This window comes from Euleptes europaea, chromosome 20 (assembly GCF_029931775.1).
Source record: "Euleptes europaea isolate rEulEur1 chromosome 20, rEulEur1.hap1, whole genome shotgun sequence".
Taxonomy (NCBI): domain Eukaryota; kingdom Metazoa; phylum Chordata; class Lepidosauria; order Squamata; family Sphaerodactylidae; genus Euleptes; species Euleptes europaea.
The window spans coordinates 186662-205349 of NC_079331.1; the positions used below are offsets into that span (position 1 = coordinate 186662).

At 63.1% G+C, this 18688-nt stretch overlaps 2 protein-coding genes across 2 annotated transcripts; one reads left to right on the plus strand and one right to left on the minus strand.

Moving 5' to 3' along the window:
- Positions 1-1302: 1302 nt before the first annotated feature.
- On the minus strand, positions 1303-5628 carry RAB27A (RAB27A, member RAS oncogene family). Its single transcript, XM_056865978.1, has 5 exons — positions 5454-5628; positions 4183-4268; positions 3135-3238; positions 2073-2196; positions 1303-1523 (listed from the first exon to the last, which is right to left on the minus strand). The coding sequence occupies exons 1-5, from the start codon at positions 5604-5606 to the stop codon at positions 1325-1327; spliced, it is 666 nt and encodes a 221-aa protein (XP_056721956.1). The 5' UTR covers positions 5607-5628; the 3' UTR covers positions 1303-1324.
- Positions 5629-11156: 5528 nt separating this feature from the next.
- PIGB (phosphatidylinositol glycan anchor biosynthesis class B) lies at positions 11157-18062 on the plus strand. Its single transcript, XM_056866010.1, has 12 exons — positions 11157-12108; positions 12867-13002; positions 13199-13316; positions 14104-14208; positions 14390-14520; positions 15022-15162; positions 15320-15371; positions 15529-15740; positions 16249-16313; positions 16660-16861; positions 17304-17484; positions 17916-18062. The coding sequence occupies exons 1-12, from the start codon at positions 11157-11159 to the stop codon at positions 18060-18062; spliced, it is 2442 nt and encodes an 813-aa protein (XP_056721988.1).
- Positions 18063-18688: the final 626 nt, after the last annotated feature.

Genomic DNA, 18688 nt, shown 5'->3' on the forward strand with positions numbered 1-18688 from the left:
GAGCGCCCTGCAGAGACGCCCCCTCGGCCGGGCTTCTGGCGGGGGCCGCCCCGACTACGGCCCCCGCCCCCCCTCCCTCCCTGGCGTGTCTCCAGAGAGAGGGGGGGGCCCTCCCTGAAGCGGTGGGAGCCCCTGCCCCGCACGCACACGTGACCGGTGGCCCCTTCCCCAGGCGAGCAGAATCGCGCCCCCTGCAGGGGGGGGCGGGGCGTCGGGGCTCCTTCCCGCTCGGCGGTGCCGGGGAGGCTGCAGGACACCCGGCTCGGCTGCCTCGGCCCCAGCCGCCCCTGGGAGCCCGCCCGCCCGCCCAGCCACGCGCGCCGGGGGGGGGGGCGGGCGCCACAGGGACGTTTGGCAGCGTCGGGGGGCGATGTCGGTGTCCGGGAGAGGGAGCAGGGGGCTGTTTCCGCTCTGCTGCTGCTGCTGCTGCTGCTGCTGCTGCAAGTGAAACGCCCTTGACAGCGGGGGGGGGGAGGGAGGGAGGGAGGGGGGAGCTGCTCTCAGCTGTTTCTGTCCGCTGCAGGAGAGGCTCCGGGAAGGCGGCACGACCCCTTTAAAAGGACGGGCTCTGCCTGACCTTGCCGGTGAGAATCAGTGACCTGCTTTGGGGCGTTGATTCGGCGCAAGCAACCGTCCCGTACCGTCACCACAAAGAAAGACCCTTCTGTTTCTCTTGGAACAAACAGCACACAAAAACCGTGTAAACTGGAAAGGGTTCATTAAAGTACAGACAGACCTCACCACGCCAGAGCCCGTGCTAACCGTTTCGGTCCCATTGTGAAGGAGATTCTCCAAACCAGTGTGTGCGTGGGGCAAAGAAATTTAACGCAAAGCATGAACTGGCCCTAGGTTCCTGTCAAAACACAAGCAAGACCATGTGTGTGACACCTCTGCGCTCCTTTTGGTGGTCACGCACCGCTCATCTACGTTTAGGCGGGGGGGGGGGAGATCTCCGTGTGTGTCCAACACAGGCCTCTGCTAGGAGCCCGCTTGAATTTGCCCCGGGAGTGCCTCTAAGCACACGATCTAGAACAGACTTTCTCTAGCAATTAAGAGTAATTGACTTGCACGTATCCCAATAATTGGTTTTATTGCTGCCATGAGAGACTCTGAATGCCATTATGGGGCAAAGGACTCAGGGCACAAGAGCCCAGAGTGCAACCAGTCCCTGGCTGATTTGCAAAGCACCGGGCAGGCTCCGGAGAAAGGCACCTCCAAGCTTTCTACGTTTATGCAAGGTGAGAGCGGCTCAGAACGGATCCCGCTAAACTTCACCCCTGATAGCACCGCTGTGTCATCTAACTGCTGTCGTCTGCCTGGGCCCTCAACAGCTGCATTTGCTTTTCTCCTTCTCCTCAGTGAGCCGCTCTGTTGAGCTGTGACCGTTGGACTGGACTACCCCTTCCGGGATCCAGGATTTGTCCACACACCGTTCCATGCGCTTCATGATGAGGTCCAGCAGCGTCTCAATGGCCTTGCTCACATTGGTCCCGTTGGCTGCGCTCGTTTCGAAGTACGGTATCCTGCAAAGGGTGAACTGAATCAGACGGCGGCTCGGTGGAGCGCCCTCCCCTTCTGGGCGGAGCGGGCTGACTCCTCCTTGCCCCCTGGCTGGGGCTCCAGCCACAGCACAGATCGGGGCCAGCAGCTTCCCTGTCTGGCCACCGTTTCACCGTTTTCACCAGCAGAGCTGGTGCGATGAGCATAGGGAAGGGGATGTCAGCAGGGAGAAGGAGCAGGGTGCCACCAGCTCCCAGGCCCCGCTTTCTGCCGCCTGGCTGGCTGGCTTACTCAGCAGGTATCACGGTCAGCTGGGGGCTCAGAGGAGGGGGGGCTGCTGCCAGTCCCAGTGCCCCACCCTACACACACACACACACACGCTTGGTATATTCCAGCTCCTGGGGGAAGGGCACTGGAGCAAGGAGGAGCTTTTTTCTTGAGGCCATGGCATGGAAGAACAACTGAAGGGAGTCTGTGCAGCAGGGATGGGTCGTGCCTACTGGACTGTGAAGGGGGCTCCTTGTCCTGTCCAGATCCTCAGACGTGCCCCCAGGGCGGGGTAGGATACTTGCCCGTATTTCTCCGCCAGTTCCTTGGCATCCTCCTCTTGCACTGCCCTCTGCTCTTCCAGGTCGCTTTTGTTCCCGCACAGGACCACGTCTGGGTTGTCGCAGTAGGCATGCGTTTGTAGCTGGCCTGGCCGGACGGGCAAAGGGAAGAGCGGCGGTCAAGCCAGGCAGACCCTCAAAGCAGGACCTTTTTCCTTCGTATCCCGGCACCCGTTGGTGCAGGCTGTTGGGGAGTTTCCTGTGCTCTGGGTTGGGGGCGGATGGACTGGGCAGAATTCTGGGAGAGGGCCGGATGCTGGCCATGAAGACGCCTGCCCCCTCTCTACTGCAGGATCCGTGCAGCAGGGGCTTTTCTGCCCTCCCTCCCGGCACGTGTCTGCACAGATGGGCTCAGTGCTCAGCCTCCTGGGGAAAGCCTCCATTGGCTGGGAGTTTGGCTCATAGATCATGTGCAGTACAGAGAACAGACATTTGCAAAGCCCCTGTGAAGGGACAGCCCCAGCCCAGCCCAGCCTGTCCCTGGCTGAAGGGTCAGCAGTCGTCATCCCATCGCCAGTATCACTGCCCCTTCCTAACCCGACTGCTGGCAGCTGTTCCCATCAGGGCAGGTGAGAGCTCTCTTGGTTACTGCTCCTGAACTCTGTATATCAGACAGCCGTTCAGGAGAGGCCCTGGCTCCATGGCAGACCCCCTCGCAGCCCTGCCGTGGGTCCCGGGGAGTGGAGCTGGAGCAGGAAGGGGGCCCTGCTAGAGAGCAACGGGAGCAGGCAAGACAGATCGGTGGCCTGACTCACTCGAAGGACATCCAGCCCATGATTCCCCAGGGCCTTCTGAGCCCCAAGGAGTGCCCAGAGGATGCTTAATTGGCAAGGCAGCTCCAAGCATCCGTGCGCTCCGAGCACCCAGCCTGCAAGTTCTGCCTGAGAGAGCAGCGTGGCAGGTGCTTCTTCAGGTGGCCTCTGATGCAGAGGCTTTTCCTGGCCACAGAGCACAAGAGGCAGCAAAGGGCTCCACCCTGACCCACCGGGCTGCCCCCAAAGTGTGGTACAAAAGGAAGGGACCTACTCATCCAGTTGCGGACACTCAGAAAGCTCTGCTCGTTGGTCAGGTCAAACAGGAGGAGGAACCCCATCGCGTCTCGGAAGAAGGCCGTCGTCAGGCTCCGATACCTGCCAAGAGACACACACGCGCGCTCGCTCAGCGGCTCCTTTCTCAGTTCGGAAAGCTGAGCCAGAGTCCCCCGTGGGCAGGTTGGCTTTCAGCCAGAATAAGGAAGGGAAATCCGGACAGCTACTTTGCCACCAACTTCCAAGGAGCCAGAATCTGTATTTCAGAGGGGAGCTGTGTTGGTCCTGCTACTGAACAGCTGGGTTCGAGTCCAGTATAGCACCTCAGAGACCAACCAACAAGATTTTCAGGTTAGGAGCTTTTGAGAGTCAAAGCGCCCTTCATCACTACCAGCGTTGTAATTCCAGTCGACCCGAGTCCAAAGTAATCTCGAGGGGGGGTGGGGGGGGCGGCACTTTAGGCCCTACTCAGCAAAGTCTCCTTGGCCAACAGCCACAGAAGGTAAAGCATCCCTTCCGAGCACAGGATTCATGAGGACATCAGAAGAGCCCTGCTGGGTCAGACAAAGGGGAGGGTCCATCTAGCCCAGCACCCTGTCTCATGTTCCCCTGGAGGCCACGATAGTGGGTTTCTCGGTGACCGCCTGGTACCTCGCTCTGCTGCAGCCCACTTTGTGTTTCAGAGGGGGACAGCGAGTCCCACCCTAAGCAGAGTGATGCCGGTCTTGCTCCACTGGTGTCCCTGGGCTTAGAAAGTGGTTCCTCTGCTCTGGATGGAAACTGACCAGACTCACACCAAGCGTGTGGGAGAAAGGGATGGAGGCTGCCAGGCCGGCACATGGAGCAGTGCATTGCTGGGTCACGGGATCAGGCGCCACCTCCTCCATCCATTTCAAGAGGCAGAGTGGAGCCACGCAGCCACCATTAGCTCCAGCGGGGCTCCCTGCAAACCTTGCAGGTGTGCACGCCAACAGATCGAGGAGACCTTTCTGAAAAATCCATCTTTGCTTCCCAACACCCCAGTTTTTCAAGCGACATCCCCCTACCTTTCTTGCCCTGCGGTGTCCCACAGCTGAAGATGAATCCTCTGTCCCCTGCCACTGAGGCCATCTGGCCCGTTGGGTCGGTACATCTAGTTTGAAAAGGATGTTGTGAATGGGGGGGGGGGAGCACACACCCAGCAGAATTTCCCAGAAAGGTTGCAAAAAGAGCACAGGTGGGTCACTTCAGAGGATGTCCAGGGGGGCTTTGGGTCTGCTCGATGTGGAATGAAACACACAAAAGTGTGTCTTTCCCCCACACACACACCATTGCAAGCCCAGCCCTATGACACAACCAGCTAGTCATCTGGACTGTTTCTCAAAGCGTTGACTGCTAGTGGCAATTGCAAACACACACACACACACACACACACACTGAATCCAGGCAGACACCGGCAACAGGATCATCAGGTGAGAATGGATCCCTGCTGAGGAGCACCCTCAGAGCCCCCCCCCCCGGGCAGGCAGCACAGATTGGGGGGGCTGCAGGAAAGGTGGGGTGGAGGGAGGAGGATAAGTCGTCCAGAAGGACGACTTTCTGCCGCCGCACCAGCCAAGCAAAGCCCCCCCCCTTATGGCCCCAAGAGGCCCTGGGACGGGTGGGTGGGAGTGGAGGCCGCAGGGGGCCACCCCCGTGCAGGAGGGGGGGTGCCTCCAAGGGATTGCCTCCTCCCTTGAAAAAGAAGCGGAGACACATCTTGGTTGCACGGGGGGGGGGACGGTACCTTCTGTTCAGGCCCCCCCAGAATGGAGAAACTCCAGAGGCCTCACGGGGGAGGGGGCTGCCTTGTGGGAGAGGGGCCAGAGCCTTGGCCTGCCAGCTGTCACACCTCATTTGGCAACCTGGTTAAAAGTTTATCAAGGGCAACCAGAGGCTGGTTGCGTAAGCATGTAAACTGTTGCGGGGAATGAGTGTGTTTTCCCCGCACGGTTGCAACACTCCTTTTGTGTGTCCTACTCGAGAACCACACCAGAAAGAGGAACAACGTGGAGAGTTACCAGAGAACCTTTCATGATGCAGACTGGGTATGTTTGAAGGGGTGCGGGGACGTGACTCAGTGGCAGAGCAGATGCCAGGCAAAGGAGAAACCAGGCTTGCCCTGATGGACAAAGTGGGGGGGGGGAGCTCAGTAGAAAGCAGCTTTATGATCCCCAGAGAGGGTCAGGAGCCCCCCAACCGTGCCAGCCAGGGTTTCTGTGCCCACCGGCCGTCACAATACTCTGAAGCAAACGTGTTCTACAGTGAGCTTTCTGTGTCGACCGGGGCCTGGACTTACCACTCTCTTTTCCCGGAAGTCGATGCCCACCGTCGTTATGAATTTGGAGTTGAACTTGCTGTCGGTGTATTGATAGAGGAGGCTGGTCTTGCCAACGCCGGAATCTCCCAGGGCTAAGAACTTGATCAGGTAGTCATAGTCCCCATCAGACATGGTGAGGACGTGGGCAGCCCTGCAGAAGGGAGGAGAAAGAGTGGGCCCTGGGGATGGCCACAGCCGGGGGACACCGGCTCACCCCATGGGCCTCGCTCGGCTGTTGGTCAACCGTGGGCCACAGCGGTCTGCCCGCCTCCGGTCACACAACACTCTCTTGCCACGTGGAGGTGTTGGAAACCCACGGAGGAAGGACACCCGTGTGGCCCCTCGGCTCCAGAGGCAGCGCTGGCAGCGGGGTTGCAATGCAAGCTAGAGACATGGTGTGCTCGGCCCCTGCTAAGGTGGGCGGGCCCAAGGTTTTTGTCCTGCCCCTGGACAGGGACAGTGTTGTGTGCGGAAGGCCCAAAGCAGGGTTTGAGGCCGCTGGTAGAGCAGCGCTCGGGACCCGAGTGAGGCCGGCAATCCAAGGCGCCACCCTTGTAAGTAAAAGGGGGTAGGACTCGTAGGTGAGGAGTAGGAACAGGAAACGTTTATCGCATGGCTTCCTTGATTATGTGCCATGACAATCCTGGAGGGTCAGTCAATCAGGGCTTATCTCCCAGCCGAGGCTTCGGCCGAAGGGCCCGCCTGGCACCCGGCCAGGGCCAGCAAGACTGTCGGTCATCCCTGAGCTCCCGTCCACCTCCTCCCTGGACAAATATTGAACCAGGGATCTCCACCCTTTGACTAGTGTGGCCCCAGTCAAAATGCCTGGAGCCTTTCCGTGAAAGCCCAGGCAGAGGTTCCACAGGGCTCTTAGGCATGGCACTGCCTGCTGCAGTCCTTTGGGCATCTGTCAGAAAGAAAAGTTGGAGGGGGTGCCCACCCCCCACCCCCGCAGCAGGGCAGCCCTGAGAGCATGCTTTGGCTGCGCCATGCGGTGGTATCCCACAAGCCCAGTCCCGTGTGTGGTGGTGCCTGTGCTTGTGGCCCAGCCAACGCATGCAAGGATTCCAAGCCGCCTCCTCGCAGTCACCAGTATGCCCCCAACAGGCATGCTGCCCCCAGCACAGGCTCAGGAGGCCCCCTGCCGGTTCCAGTCCTCTCCTGCTGGCGTGGCAGCCTTGTTGGCCCCCTGCTGCCTGCTGCTGGGGCCACAAAAGGTGCCCTGAAGGCCTCTCGTGCCATGCTGGACTCCTCTTCTTCAGTGTGTCCTGGCAACCTCCGCTTCTTCCTCACTGCCTCCCCTGCCACCCTGCTGTGGGCGCTGTGCCACTCCTTTGTCAAAGGCACACTGATGCCCGACCCAACGAGAAATATCTGCATCCCCAGGACAATGAGTGGCACACGCCCAGCCCCAGTGGGCAGCCCTCCACTTTGCCCGGTACGGCTTCCACTCCCTTTACCTCATCCCTAGCTCTCCTCTGACCCACGGTTCCCCCGGACTTTGCCCGCCCAGGCGTCTTGGCTCCACGTCACCCAGTTTCCCACGGGTGAGGGGTGGCATCAGCGTCGGCCAGGGTTTGGTCTTTCCTGGTTAAGGCCGGCTGCCTGCGAGTTTAAAGCAAGCTGACTGGGCTGAGGAGCAAAGCAAAGGGATTCTTGATGCTCTTCTAATGCATTCTTGAGACTTCATAATCAGCAGGGTCAGGGGTCAGGGGTTCTCACACTGAGAACTGTACAACTGGAAGGGAGTTTGCCGATTTTCCAAGCTGCCAGTGTAACAAGTGAGGTTGGATCACAGCACCGGCCTCGACTCGTCCTCCTCCCCCTCTCCTCGCCCCCCACCTGACTACTAGTCCCAGAGAGGAGGCCTCCCTCACACACCTGCGTCTGCCACGCCGCACTCCGCTGCAACCCTGTAGTCTCCTGGGCTCCTCTGGCAGAGTCCCCTTCTCGCCCGCCAGAGCAGCCTCGGGAGCCCCACCTGCTTCGCACACAGCTGGCAGGAGGCTTACGTGGCTCCTGTTTGCCCACGAGAGGCGGGCCGCCCTGCATCTGCGGGGAGCGGCAGCAGCCCACTGGCCTGAGTGTCCGGACCGGAGCCGCCTCTCTTGCCCATCCTCTCCAGGGCATCTCAGAGAGCGAGAGAGCAGCCAGCCAGTGCTGGCAAAGAGCAGAGCTGGGCCAGGATGCTGCGTGGCCCAGCTCCCGCCCAGCACAAGCGGGGGGTGGGCTGTCCGGGAGAAGGGTGGGAACAGAAGGAGCTTCCGGGTGTGGGGAGAAGGGGGCTGCAGCCCCCGCTGGGCGTGTGCCGCAAGGGGCGTCACCGGGGCCTTGTCGAGCCCTGCAGCTAAGCAAGCAGCCTGTTGTCTTGGCCAACCACCGCCTGCTCACAGGACTGGGGCAGGGCGGGGGGGCGGCTGCTGCTGCCGCTGCCGCCAGCGTCCTGCACGCTCGGCCTCCCGGAATGGGCACAAGGCTGCGGCCTCCGCCAGGGACTCGCCTGCCACTTCCCCCCAAGAACAGCTGCGGTGCGAGCCCCTGGCGTGACCCTGCTTGGCCAGCGTGGTGCGGCCCTGCTCCGGCACTCCCCGACAGCAGCCCTCGCCCAGGAACCCTCCGCAGCCGTGCGGGGGGGGGGCGGACCCGTGGCTTCCCGCAGGGCTCCCCCGGCACGCCACACCCTGGGCCGAGCCACCGGGCCCCGGCCGGCCAGCCTTGCCAGGGCGCGTCCCGGCCGCCCAGGCCGGCCTCTCGGCCCCCAAGTAGCGCCAGGGCTGCGGCGGCTGCGGCAAAGGCCTGAGCCGGCGGTCCCAACGCCCCCCTCCCCCGCTGTCCCTGTCCGGCTCGCTGCGCCTTTGCCGTGGCTGGGGGGCCTTCCTGGGGACGGGACGCGCAGCTCTGCTCGAGGAGGGGGGCGCCTCCTTCTTGCAGCCCCCACCCCCCCCGCCCGGTGGATGACCCCGCAGGGAGAGTCTGCAGGGAAACCAACGCCAGGCAGCCCTCTGCTTCGCAGCCCGGGGCCCCGCTCCGCTCCTGACCTGCTCACCCAAGCGCGGGGCCTCTTCCTCCCGGGACGCCCCCCCACCCCCCAGGTGTTTCTCTCAGGATGGAGCCGGCGGCGGGGCGGGGCGGGGGGTCACCTGCTGCCTCCAGGGTCTCCAGTTGGCCTCCCCTGGGAATTCCCGCCTGCGCCCTGCCCCGCCCTCCACGGATTGGCTTCGCTGACCTCCCCCCTTCCTCCCCAGTGGGGACCCAAAGCGGCTGACCCCACTCCCCTCGCCTCCGTCGCAGCCTCACAACAACCCTGTGAGGTGGGGGACTGGTCCCGGCCCGCCGCTCTGCGGCTACAGGAGCGCCAAGGAGCCGTCGAGGAGCCCACCCCGGAGCCAGGCCGGCCTCCTCCCGCCCCTGCAAAAACCCCCACCACGCCCCCCCCTGCGCGGGCAGGCAGCCGCTCACTCCGCCAGCGGAGGCCAGCCAGGAGCCCCGCGCAGCGGCGGACCCGCCCCACCAGCCCGGCCTACCTGTCGGGGGGGGGGCGCAGGGGCCGCGGACGCCGCTCTTCCCTGTCCGCACGCGGGGGCGCAGGGGCCGCCGCAGCCCGCAAAGCAGAGGGGACGGAGGGAAGGAGGGAAGGAGGGCGGGCGGGCGCCCCCCCGCCGGCCCCCGCCCAGGCGGCTCAGCTGCTCGTCAGGCGGCCGGTCAAGTGACGGCGGGGGGGGGGCGGCCCTCCCTGCCCCTGGCCGAGACCTGCCTGGGGGGGGGGCTCCGACGTGGCGCCGCTTCTGGGGGTGGGGGGGTTTCCACTCCTGCCCGGGCCTGGGGGGGGGCGGCGTTAGAAGACCCTTCCGGGGCCCAAGAAGCCCCCTGGCTGCAGCTGCTGGGAGGGAGGGAGGGGGCGGCCCTTTCCCGCACTCAGCCAGGGTCCCCAAGCCAGGCTTCCCGAGAAAGGGCCCCCCCTTCACCCCAGCGGAGCAGGCCTAGCTGTGGGGAGCGGGCGAGGACCTCTCCAGGAAAAGCCCTCTGCAGCGGGGTCCACACCTCCGGGAGTGGAGCCGCGCTCGCGCCCGAGGCAGCCGCAGAGGTCAGCGCCCACAAACAGGAGAGCCAACCAAGAAACCCCCCACCCATGAACGCCTCAAAGTCCAGGGACCTTTTTGCACCAGAATCTTTAGTGAGCACATTGGGTGAAGACGACGTCTTTCCTGTTGTCCATCCTGAATCTGCTGCCCATCAGCTTCACGGGATGTCCTCAAGTTCGAGTATTTTGGAGACGGAGGGAAAAGTTCCCTTCGAGGCCTCTATCTTCTCTGAACGCCCACCTCCAGTTAGAGCGCAGGGTGCAAACTAAAGCCAAAGGAGCACCCCCTTTCCCAGAGGCGGATGCGGAGACCCAGCTTTGTGCCTCATAACCGTCTCCCCCTGAGACACCCCCCAGGTCTTCACCTGGAAATGCTGGGAGGACTGGCAGGTGAGCTCAGGGCCCTTGCGCAAGCGCCCACAAGGAGGCAAGGGCCAACCAACCTGTGCCAGGCGCCCTTAAGGCGCCTCCGCCAGCTCAGGAGCATCCAAGCTGTGCAGCCACGGGAGGCCTGGCAAATCCAGATGTTCCTTGTCTTAGGGGTGAGCCCGCCGGGAAAACCAACATCTGGTATTTTGGCCCCGCAGACCGACTGCTGCCTCCCCAGGGGAAGGCTCCGTGCGCATTGCTGACTGGCTGGCCCTTCTGTCAACTGCAAAACCACTTCCTCAAACCACTTATTGGCACAATTCTTCATGTTAAAAAAGACCCGGCCCTTTTAAGAAAACATGTTCAAATGACCCCAAAGACATTTGACCGCATGAACAGGAAAGCGACTGGACCCACCTTTGAAAGTGAGCCACTCACCTGAAGCTGGGAGGGGCAGAGAGGAGGAAGGGGCCAGCTTTCGCCCTGTTGGCTGCCTGGGACTTCCTTGGGGGGGGGGGAGCTCCGCTCCCTGAAGCCCTGCAACTGGGCCCGGGGCCCAGCCTGGCATGTGGTGAAGCCGCCCGGGCCAGATCTGCTACCCCTTTTTTGGCAGAGAGGGGCCACCTGGCAGGGCCTCTGCCTGGACAGCTGGACTAGCAGATGTGGGCCGTGAGCCCCTACGTGAGGGGAGGAGACGGGGGAGCAAACCCGGAAGCTGCGTTTCACCAGGCATGAGACTCTGACCCTTGCTAGGCCCAGAATCTCTCTGGGAGGCGCAAAAGGCCTCCGGGCAGCCGGGTTGTGATTTCACAGCACAGCACAACTCTGGAGCCGGGGTGACCGACGCATCCCCCCCCCCCACACACACACACACACGACTCTTTGCAGCAAGAGAAGCAATCCCACCCCCCACCCCCCGTTGTTTGTGGCTATGGGTGCTGGTGAAGATGGACGAGGGGGGTTGCGTGAGGCCCCTGCTGATCACCCCCCCTCCTCCTGCTGCCATCTCGCAGCAACCGCTGCTGCTGGGCAACGGGGAGGGCGGCAGCTTGGGCGGAGGGGGAGCTGGAGGAACAGAGCCCCGGCTGCCCCCATCACCAGCTGCCAGGCTGTGCCCATGCCGCGCCAGGCGCCTCCTCTGCCCTAGCGGTGACGCGCCCCCCCACCCCCACCCCCCAGGCCCCCGCTCCTCCTAGGCCAACTGTGAGCCGACCCCATCGGTCAATGGATCCATGGCGGAGGCCTTTATTGGGCGCCCTTCAGCCGCCGCCTTCCCGCCTGGCGCGGAGACTCCGGGGACGAGGAGGCGGGTCGAGCCTCAGGCGGCGAGGACGACTGTCCGTCCGGGCGAGCAGCCCCATGGCCGCACAGCTCCTCCGGCGGGCCGCTTGGAGGCCGAGGCGCGGGTGCCAGGCAGCAGTCCGGCAGGTGCAGCCCACGGAGCCGGCGTGGGGGGGGCGCCTGCCCCCCTCGTGCGTGGAGAGGGCTGGGGGGGGTCGCGCGAGACAGTCTCTCCCCCCCCCGCCGGCTGCGGCCTTGGGGGCGGTGCGGTGCGGGGCCTAGGCCTTGGGCCGGGCCTGGGTGGGGGCCCCTCCGTGGGGGCTGCGGGTGGGCTCCTGGTCCGGCGGCGGCGGCGGCTCCGGCGTCGCCTTGGCGAGGGGCTGCAGGAGGGGCTGGTAGATGTAGACCCCGCCGGCCACCCCCACGGCCGCCGCCACCACCGCCTGCGCCACGCTCGGGCCCCGCCGCATCTCTCCGGGCAGAGCAGCAGGCTTACCGGTGGGACAGCCGCCTGCGCGAAAGGGCCGTCACCGCGCACGCGCGCCGCCTCTCTCCGCCAGGGCGGCCACTTCCGTCAGCGGGGGGGCGGGACTTCCTGGCGCTCTCAGCGACGGGTGCCCGGAGGAGTCAGAACGCGCTTCCGGGCCCGTGGGGGAGGGCGCACTTTTGGCCCCGCCCTCCACCGGAAAGCGCCCGCCCGCCCCGCCCATCCCGGAAGCGCGTCCGCGCGGAGCCGAGAGGCGGCCCCCCCCGGGAGGGCGGTGGGAGACGTCGCCATGGAGACCGGGCCTGGCGGCCGCGGGGGGATCCGGCCCCCCCACGTGCGCCTGCGGAAGCGGAAGTCGGAGCTCTACAGCCCCGCCCCCGGGGGTGCCGCCGCCGTCGCCGCGAGGCGGAGCCCGGGTGAGTGACTGGCCGGTGACCCCCCGGAAGGCGACGTCAGGGCCGGCGGGACTCCCTGCCACGGCGTCCCGAGGGGGTCCCGAGGTTCATTCCCGGAGGCGGCGAGCCTCCCTGTGCAACGGCACTCTACCTCTGCCTGCCTGAAGCTGGGCTCCAGGAAAGGCCGAGGCCGGCCCCTGTCATCCTTCCCCCCCCCCCCCGACACACACACGGACAGCGAGGGAAGCACAGTAATGGTCTACCTCGCAGGGTTGCAGAGTGCATAAGAAGTGTGTGATCTCTGCAAATAATCAGTGGCAAGGTCGATAGGAGGAGGGGGGGGCTGCACGTGGGGTCTTCACCCTCCAGCACCAGAAGAGTCCTGGGGGCAGCCCCGGAGCCATGGGGTTCTGCAGCTGGAGCGGCCCCCCCTCCCCCCGGGGCTCCTGGCGGGAGGCCCCCTGCTTAGGCTTAGTGGGGTCAGTGATGATGAGCGAGTGGCCAAGTTGGACTACTGCAACGAGCCTTGTGTGGGGCAGCCCTTGAAGGCGCGCTGCCCTGTCCCAGTTCCTCCGGGCAGGCAGGCAGGGGCAGCAGGGGGAGTCTTTCCTCCCCTCCCCCCCCCCCCGGCAGAGTCCTGTTCCTGCCGTCCTCCTGGGGGAGGTGGGCTGGCACTTTCCGAGGTTGTGCCGTCGGCCAGCGCTGTGAGGTCGGCCGGTGACCCGTGGGGCAGCCGCGGGAGGCCAGGCGTGGGGCTGAGCTGTCTGCCCTTCTTGCAGCCCTCCCGGGGGAGACGCTCCGCCTGGCCTCCCTGGCCGTCGTCCTCAGGCTGCTCAACTGCCTTTTAGTCCAGACCAGTTTTGTCCCGGACGAGTACTGGCAGTCGCTGGAGGTCGCCCATCGACTGGTGTTCAAGTATCCTTTCCTTGTGTATCGACTGGTGGGTGTTTTCCTCGGGGGCTGGGCGGTGGGGCCCGAGGGCTCCCTGGAGGGTGAGTGTGTGTGTGTGTTTTTGGGGTGGGGTGGGGTGTTTGCCTGAAGTATTCTGTGAATGGGAATCTGGGGGTCGGGTGTCCCTGGAGGCCAGCCCTATGGTCCTTAACGCTGCCAGTTATGGCTATTTGACCTGGGAGTGGACGGAAGGGCTGCGGAGTTCCCTCTTCCCGCTCTTCTTTGCCGGCATCTATAAAGGGCTGCATCTGTTGTCCAAGGATGACGTCCAGTGGTTGGTGAGTGCAAACACAGCCAGCTTCCTGCTGCCGCTCAGTGTGGTTTCTGGCTGGCTGCAGGCAAGTGCCCAGGCTTGCAAGGGGAGCCGGCCTCCACGACGGGCCAGAGAGGCAACTTCTGCCTGGCGGGCTGTGGGGCCTGCCCAGCGCCTGCCCTCCTCCTCCTCCGCAGCCTGGCTGGGGCAGCCTTGGCTCAGACGAGGCCACGTAGCTCCTGACTGGGCTAGCCTGGATCGTCCCGAGAGGAGGCCCCTTGGTGGGGGGCCGAGGAGGGGAGTCCCCTGGAGACCATGGCTCACTGCAACACCGCCTTGGCCTGCCAGACACTGGGAGCAGCTTTGGCCAGGGCATCGCAGCAGCAGAGACGGCTCTTCTGACGCCGCTCCTCTCTGAGCTTCTTAGGCCAAGGGAGTTTGGGGTGTGGGAATTCTGGGTTTCTGACCTCAGCGGGCATGAAGTCACTGCATTCTGGAGGACCAGGAAACACGGCATAGGAACTTGGGAGGGAATCACTTTGTTAGGTAGACCTACTTCTTCCTGTCCCTAAATACGCACCCTAACAGCTGCTGCCCCCTACTGCTTCCAAGAGCGGCAGGACTCTTCTCTTCCGGCTTCTAGGGTTTCCTTCTGGGTGTCCAAATGGCCCCTCTGCAAATGATGGTCTCTGAAGGCTTCCGAAACAGTCCTGTAACAATTTGGCCAGGACTCAGGCAGGAACGTGCGGTGTGGGAGGGGAGGGGCAGAGGTGTGAGCCTGTCCGGTTGGTGTCCCTCCCATCCCCCTGCAGATCTGGCTTCCCAGGATGGCCCAGGCCCTTCTGTCGGCGCTGGCAGAGGTGAAGCTCCATTCTTTCGCGAAGCGCCTGGATGATGGCGAGACGGCCAAGTGGGTGGTGAGTGATGGACAGCTGGCCTGCGTCTCCTGGCCCTCTTGGGGGCCGTGCCTTCTGCCGCAGCAGAGGCGAGCCACACGGGAGAGGTGGGGAGGCGCTGGCCCTCCTGGCCACTGGCACCACTGGGCCTTTGTTGGGCAGGCCTGGCTGCCCCCACGCCCACAGCCGCACTTGGTTGCAGGCCTTCTGCCAGCTGTGCTCCTGGTTCACATGGTTCTGCTGTACCAGAACTCTGACCAACACCATGGAAGCGGTCCTTGGCACCTGGGCCCTCTCCTACTACCCGATGGAAGGCACAGAGGCGGGGAGCAGGTGAGAAGCCGGACCTGGAGAAAGAGCCCCAGAGTGGGGAAGCGGAGGGGGGCCAGGGCACCTTTTCTTTTCTCACCAGGCACCTGCCCGCCACTTGCATCTTTCCCCCAGCCCACCTGCCTGGGTGCCAAAATGCCCACCCTTCCTCAAGCCCCCTGAGCCTTATGCAGATGTTGGTTCCACTCAAGTGTGGGTGTGGATGGGAGAAGGGGCTTTGGAAATGGTTGCCATGTTGGGGGGGTGGGCTGCTTGCCTGAGACCAGAATCCAGCCCAGGAAGGGGGAGGGCATAGAGGGTGGGGCCGCTGCTAACACGTGCCTGCCCCCCCAACCGTTCTTTGGAAGAGCTCGCTCTTTAAAATGTTTACGCGGCAGCAGAAGCAGCGTGGAATCCTGGCCCCTGGGACGAAGCCCTGCTGAACATGGCCGGCCTTGCTTCTGAGGAGACCTGCCTTGAGTGGGGGCTCTGCCCACCTCGACTCACCCACTCTCCTGTCTCCAGGCGGAAGTGCCTGGCCCTGGTGGCGCTGGCGTGCCTCGTTCGCCCGACCGCTCTCATCCCCTGGACTCCATTGCTGCTCCATCAGTTCTGGAAAGAGCCGCGAAAGCAGCAGCTGCTGTTGACCACCTACCTCCCCGTGGGGTGAGAGTGCTTTGCCGGACCTTGGCGAAGGATGGATTGTCTGGGGAGGGTTGTGTGTGGCAAATGGGAATAGCACCAAAAGTCTGCCTGCGGGGATCAGAACCCAGGGACCACAGCGGCTCTTCTTCCTGAGCTGGTTTCTCTGCTCTCTTCCCAGGCTGATCTCTTTAGGAGGGTCTCTCATAGTGGACCGACTGTTCTTTGGCCGGGTGAGTGCAATGGTGGGGGGCCGAGAGTGCAAGCCCCCCCTCCTTGGGGGTGGAGCGACACCCGGTCCCTTGGCAAGTGGAAATGGTGACAGCTGGGGGGGCCAGTTTCTGCCTTGGTGGCGTGCTGCCCAGCCTGACTCCTGTTTCCCTCTTGCAGTGGGTTGTGGTGCAGCTGAACTTCTTGAAGTTTAACGTCCTGCACAATTTGGCTGCTTTCTATGGCTCCCACCCGTGGCACTGGTACTTCTCCCAGGGTTTGCCGGTGGTCCTGGGCCCCCACCTCCCCTTCTTCATTCATGGCTGCTTTCAAGCCCCACAGAAGCATCGCATCTTCCTGGCGGTGGTACTTTGGACTGTGGGGGTTTACAGGTGTGCTTCCTGCCTTTTAGGTTTTAGCGCCTGAGATTTCTGGTCCGTGTCTTGGGGGAGAGAGGCCTCTTCAGTCATGGTTGCACCCCAGTGCTGCCCAGTCGCGGACGTTCTTGTGCCAGCTCCCTGGGGGGCTTGGAGAGAGACCACGGCAGCCCTTTGCACAGCTGTTCAGGAGCCAGAGGCAGCAGGGGAGGGGGAGCAAAAGTGGAGTTTATGCCAAACCGTTAGAAACGTCTCCCTTTGTCCGTTGCCCTCCCTGCGATCCCCAGAGTGGCCTGTCAGCGCCAGGTCTCCCTTGAGCCCCGGCAGGATTCCTGGGGCACGCAGGGAAAGCAGCAGCCCTGCGCACGGCTGCCGGTGCCAGCGGCTCTCCTGAGAAGCAACTCATGGCAGAGAGGAGAAGGGCATGCGGAGCTGATCTTTGTCTCCTCCGGCATCGCCAGCTGTTTGTATGCGTGACTTTCCCACCCCTCCTCTGAGCAGCCCATTTCCTCTTTGGTTCCAGCACGCTGAGCCACAAAGAATTCCGGTTTATCTACCCTGTGCTGCCGTTCTGCATGGTGTTTTGCGGTGAGCACTTTGGGCCGCAGCCATCTCGGCACGTGGCGAGTGGTGGGGTGAAAGGGCTCAGCTCTTCGAACAGGCACAGAACCGACTGAGGGTTCCAAGGGCCACTGGGTCCCTTCCGCCATCTGCCCCAGACTCAAGTCCCCCCCCCCACAAACACACACCGCATGCAGTGCAGCCAGGCTAAGGCAGGCGAAGAGGGTCCCTCTGAGACTTGAAGAGGTGGGTGAGCACACACACATACACCCTGCCCAGAGAAAGGCTGGATGCTTCCAAGACGCACAGTGGCAGTGAGTTGCTTGAGGTGCAAACTGTTCCCGTTCCCCTGACTGGCTGCCTCTCCACGCAGGACGTTCTCTTCGGCAGCTGAAAAGAGGGAGGCGGGCCGCCTGCGCCTTCCTAGTGCTGGGCAACCTGCTGCCTGCGCTCTACACAGGGCTTGTCCATCAACGCGGCACCCTTGACGTCATGGGCTACCTGCAAGGGCTGTGCCAGGCCCCAGCGGCTTCCGTCTGGATGCTGATGCCCTGCCATTCCACACCTCACTACAGGTCAGTGCTCTGGGACTGGCCCACGGAAAGAGGGCTTTGGTCTGAGCAGCTTTGAGCAGTGACCAAGGGAGGAGGGGGCTATGCTGGGTATCATGGGAGCTGTGCAGGCAAAAGCCGTGTGGGAGGGGCGCAGGAAAAGGGGACGGAGTGTGAGAGCTGGCTCCAGGCGGAGGCCCTCTACGGAGACTTTGGCAGATTCTTTGAGGCTGAAGCAGAGCCCCACATCCACGCAGCAGCTGCTCCTTGGCTCACCCAGCCGCAGGCCCCGTTTGTGGTGAAGCAAAAGCTCTTGGGGGGGGGGGCTGTACTATTGATATGGAGCAGCCGTGGGGGGCTCCTTCCTCTCCCCCCCCCCGGGTACAAAGCCGTGCTGCCTTTCTAGCGAGATGTGAAAAGAGGGGGGGGTGTCCTCTGGCTGACTCCTGCTCCTCCCCCCTCCCAGCCACCTCCACTGCCCCCTCCCACTGAGGTTCCTGGAGTGCCCCCCAGACTTGACGGGGAAGGCTGATTACCGGGACGAAGCAGCTGTGTTTTACACGGACCCACAGAAGTGGCTCACGGAGGAGTTCTCTAACACTACCTTGCTACCCACCCATGTGGTCTTCTTCAATGTGCTGGAACAGGTAGGAAGTCTGCAAAAGACACCCCCCCCCCATGGCTGCAGGTTTTGAAAGAGGGTCCCAGGCACATGCCACTGCTTTGCAGTGGGAGCAGCCCAGCCAAACGAGTGCTTGGGCCTGAAGCAGGAGGGGTCACAGGGAAGGCGTGGCTGGCGCACACACACAACCCCCCGCAGGGCCTTCCCTCTCTCCCTCTGGCTGGCGCACAGAGATCAAGGGAGCAGAGCCCTGTGCCCCGCGAGGAGGCCCAGAGGGGTGGCCAAGCTCCCCCCCCCCAGCAAGCGGCTGCTGTGCTCCCCACACACGGAGCCTCCCTAGCTCCCTGCCCTCTCCTGCGGCCTTCTTGCCTCCTCGAGAAAGACAGCCCATGTCCATGCGCAGAGGCCGGGCTGACAAACGCTCCCCCCATCACTGCACTGTATTTCCTCTCCCAGGACATCGCGTCCTTCCTGGCTGCCAACGGCTACACCAGGGCCGCCACCTTCTTTCACACCCACCTCCCTCAAGGCCGGACCGGAAGCTCCGTTTACGTCTACAAAAGAACCGAAAGCGTCTCTGAAGACCCACCTACAGCCAGCTAACGTCCCCAGCTCTGTTTGAGGCAGCAGGGAAGACGCCCCCCCTCTGCCTCACTTACCAAACCTCCCCCCCACACACACACCCCACAGCTTCTTGCACCATTGTGCCTGCTCCACGCTGCGTAGGTTCCAGGCAGACAGGCCGGACGGCACAGAGCCAGAGCATTGGAGGCATTATTTTTTTAAAATAAAAAACCCACGGTCTCTGTGCCAACCACGTCTTTTATTGTTTTCCTTCTACACTTTGCAAATGTGCAGGAAATTTCAAAATGCAAGTTAGGAAGGTTGATAAGAAAGCACAGCAGCACACACGCCCCAAGTTGAGAGATTGCCCCCCCCCCCGGCAATACAGGAACAAAGACACAATTACGAGACCAAGCAAACTCTAATCAGAAATGAGATGAATTTCACACACCGCCCCATTACTTGAACATCAGGCCTGAATCAGGGTTGTATTCTAGCATCCACCAGTAAGCTTGTTTTCCACACAACCCACACACATGAGCTACTGCGTACCCGGATTTATTGCAATTGTAGAAATGCAGCCAAATTAAGATTTCCCAAGGGGAGCAGCAAGACCAGGGGGGAAAGAGAGAGGGAGGGAGGCTGAGCAGCCAGGCTGGTCCTTG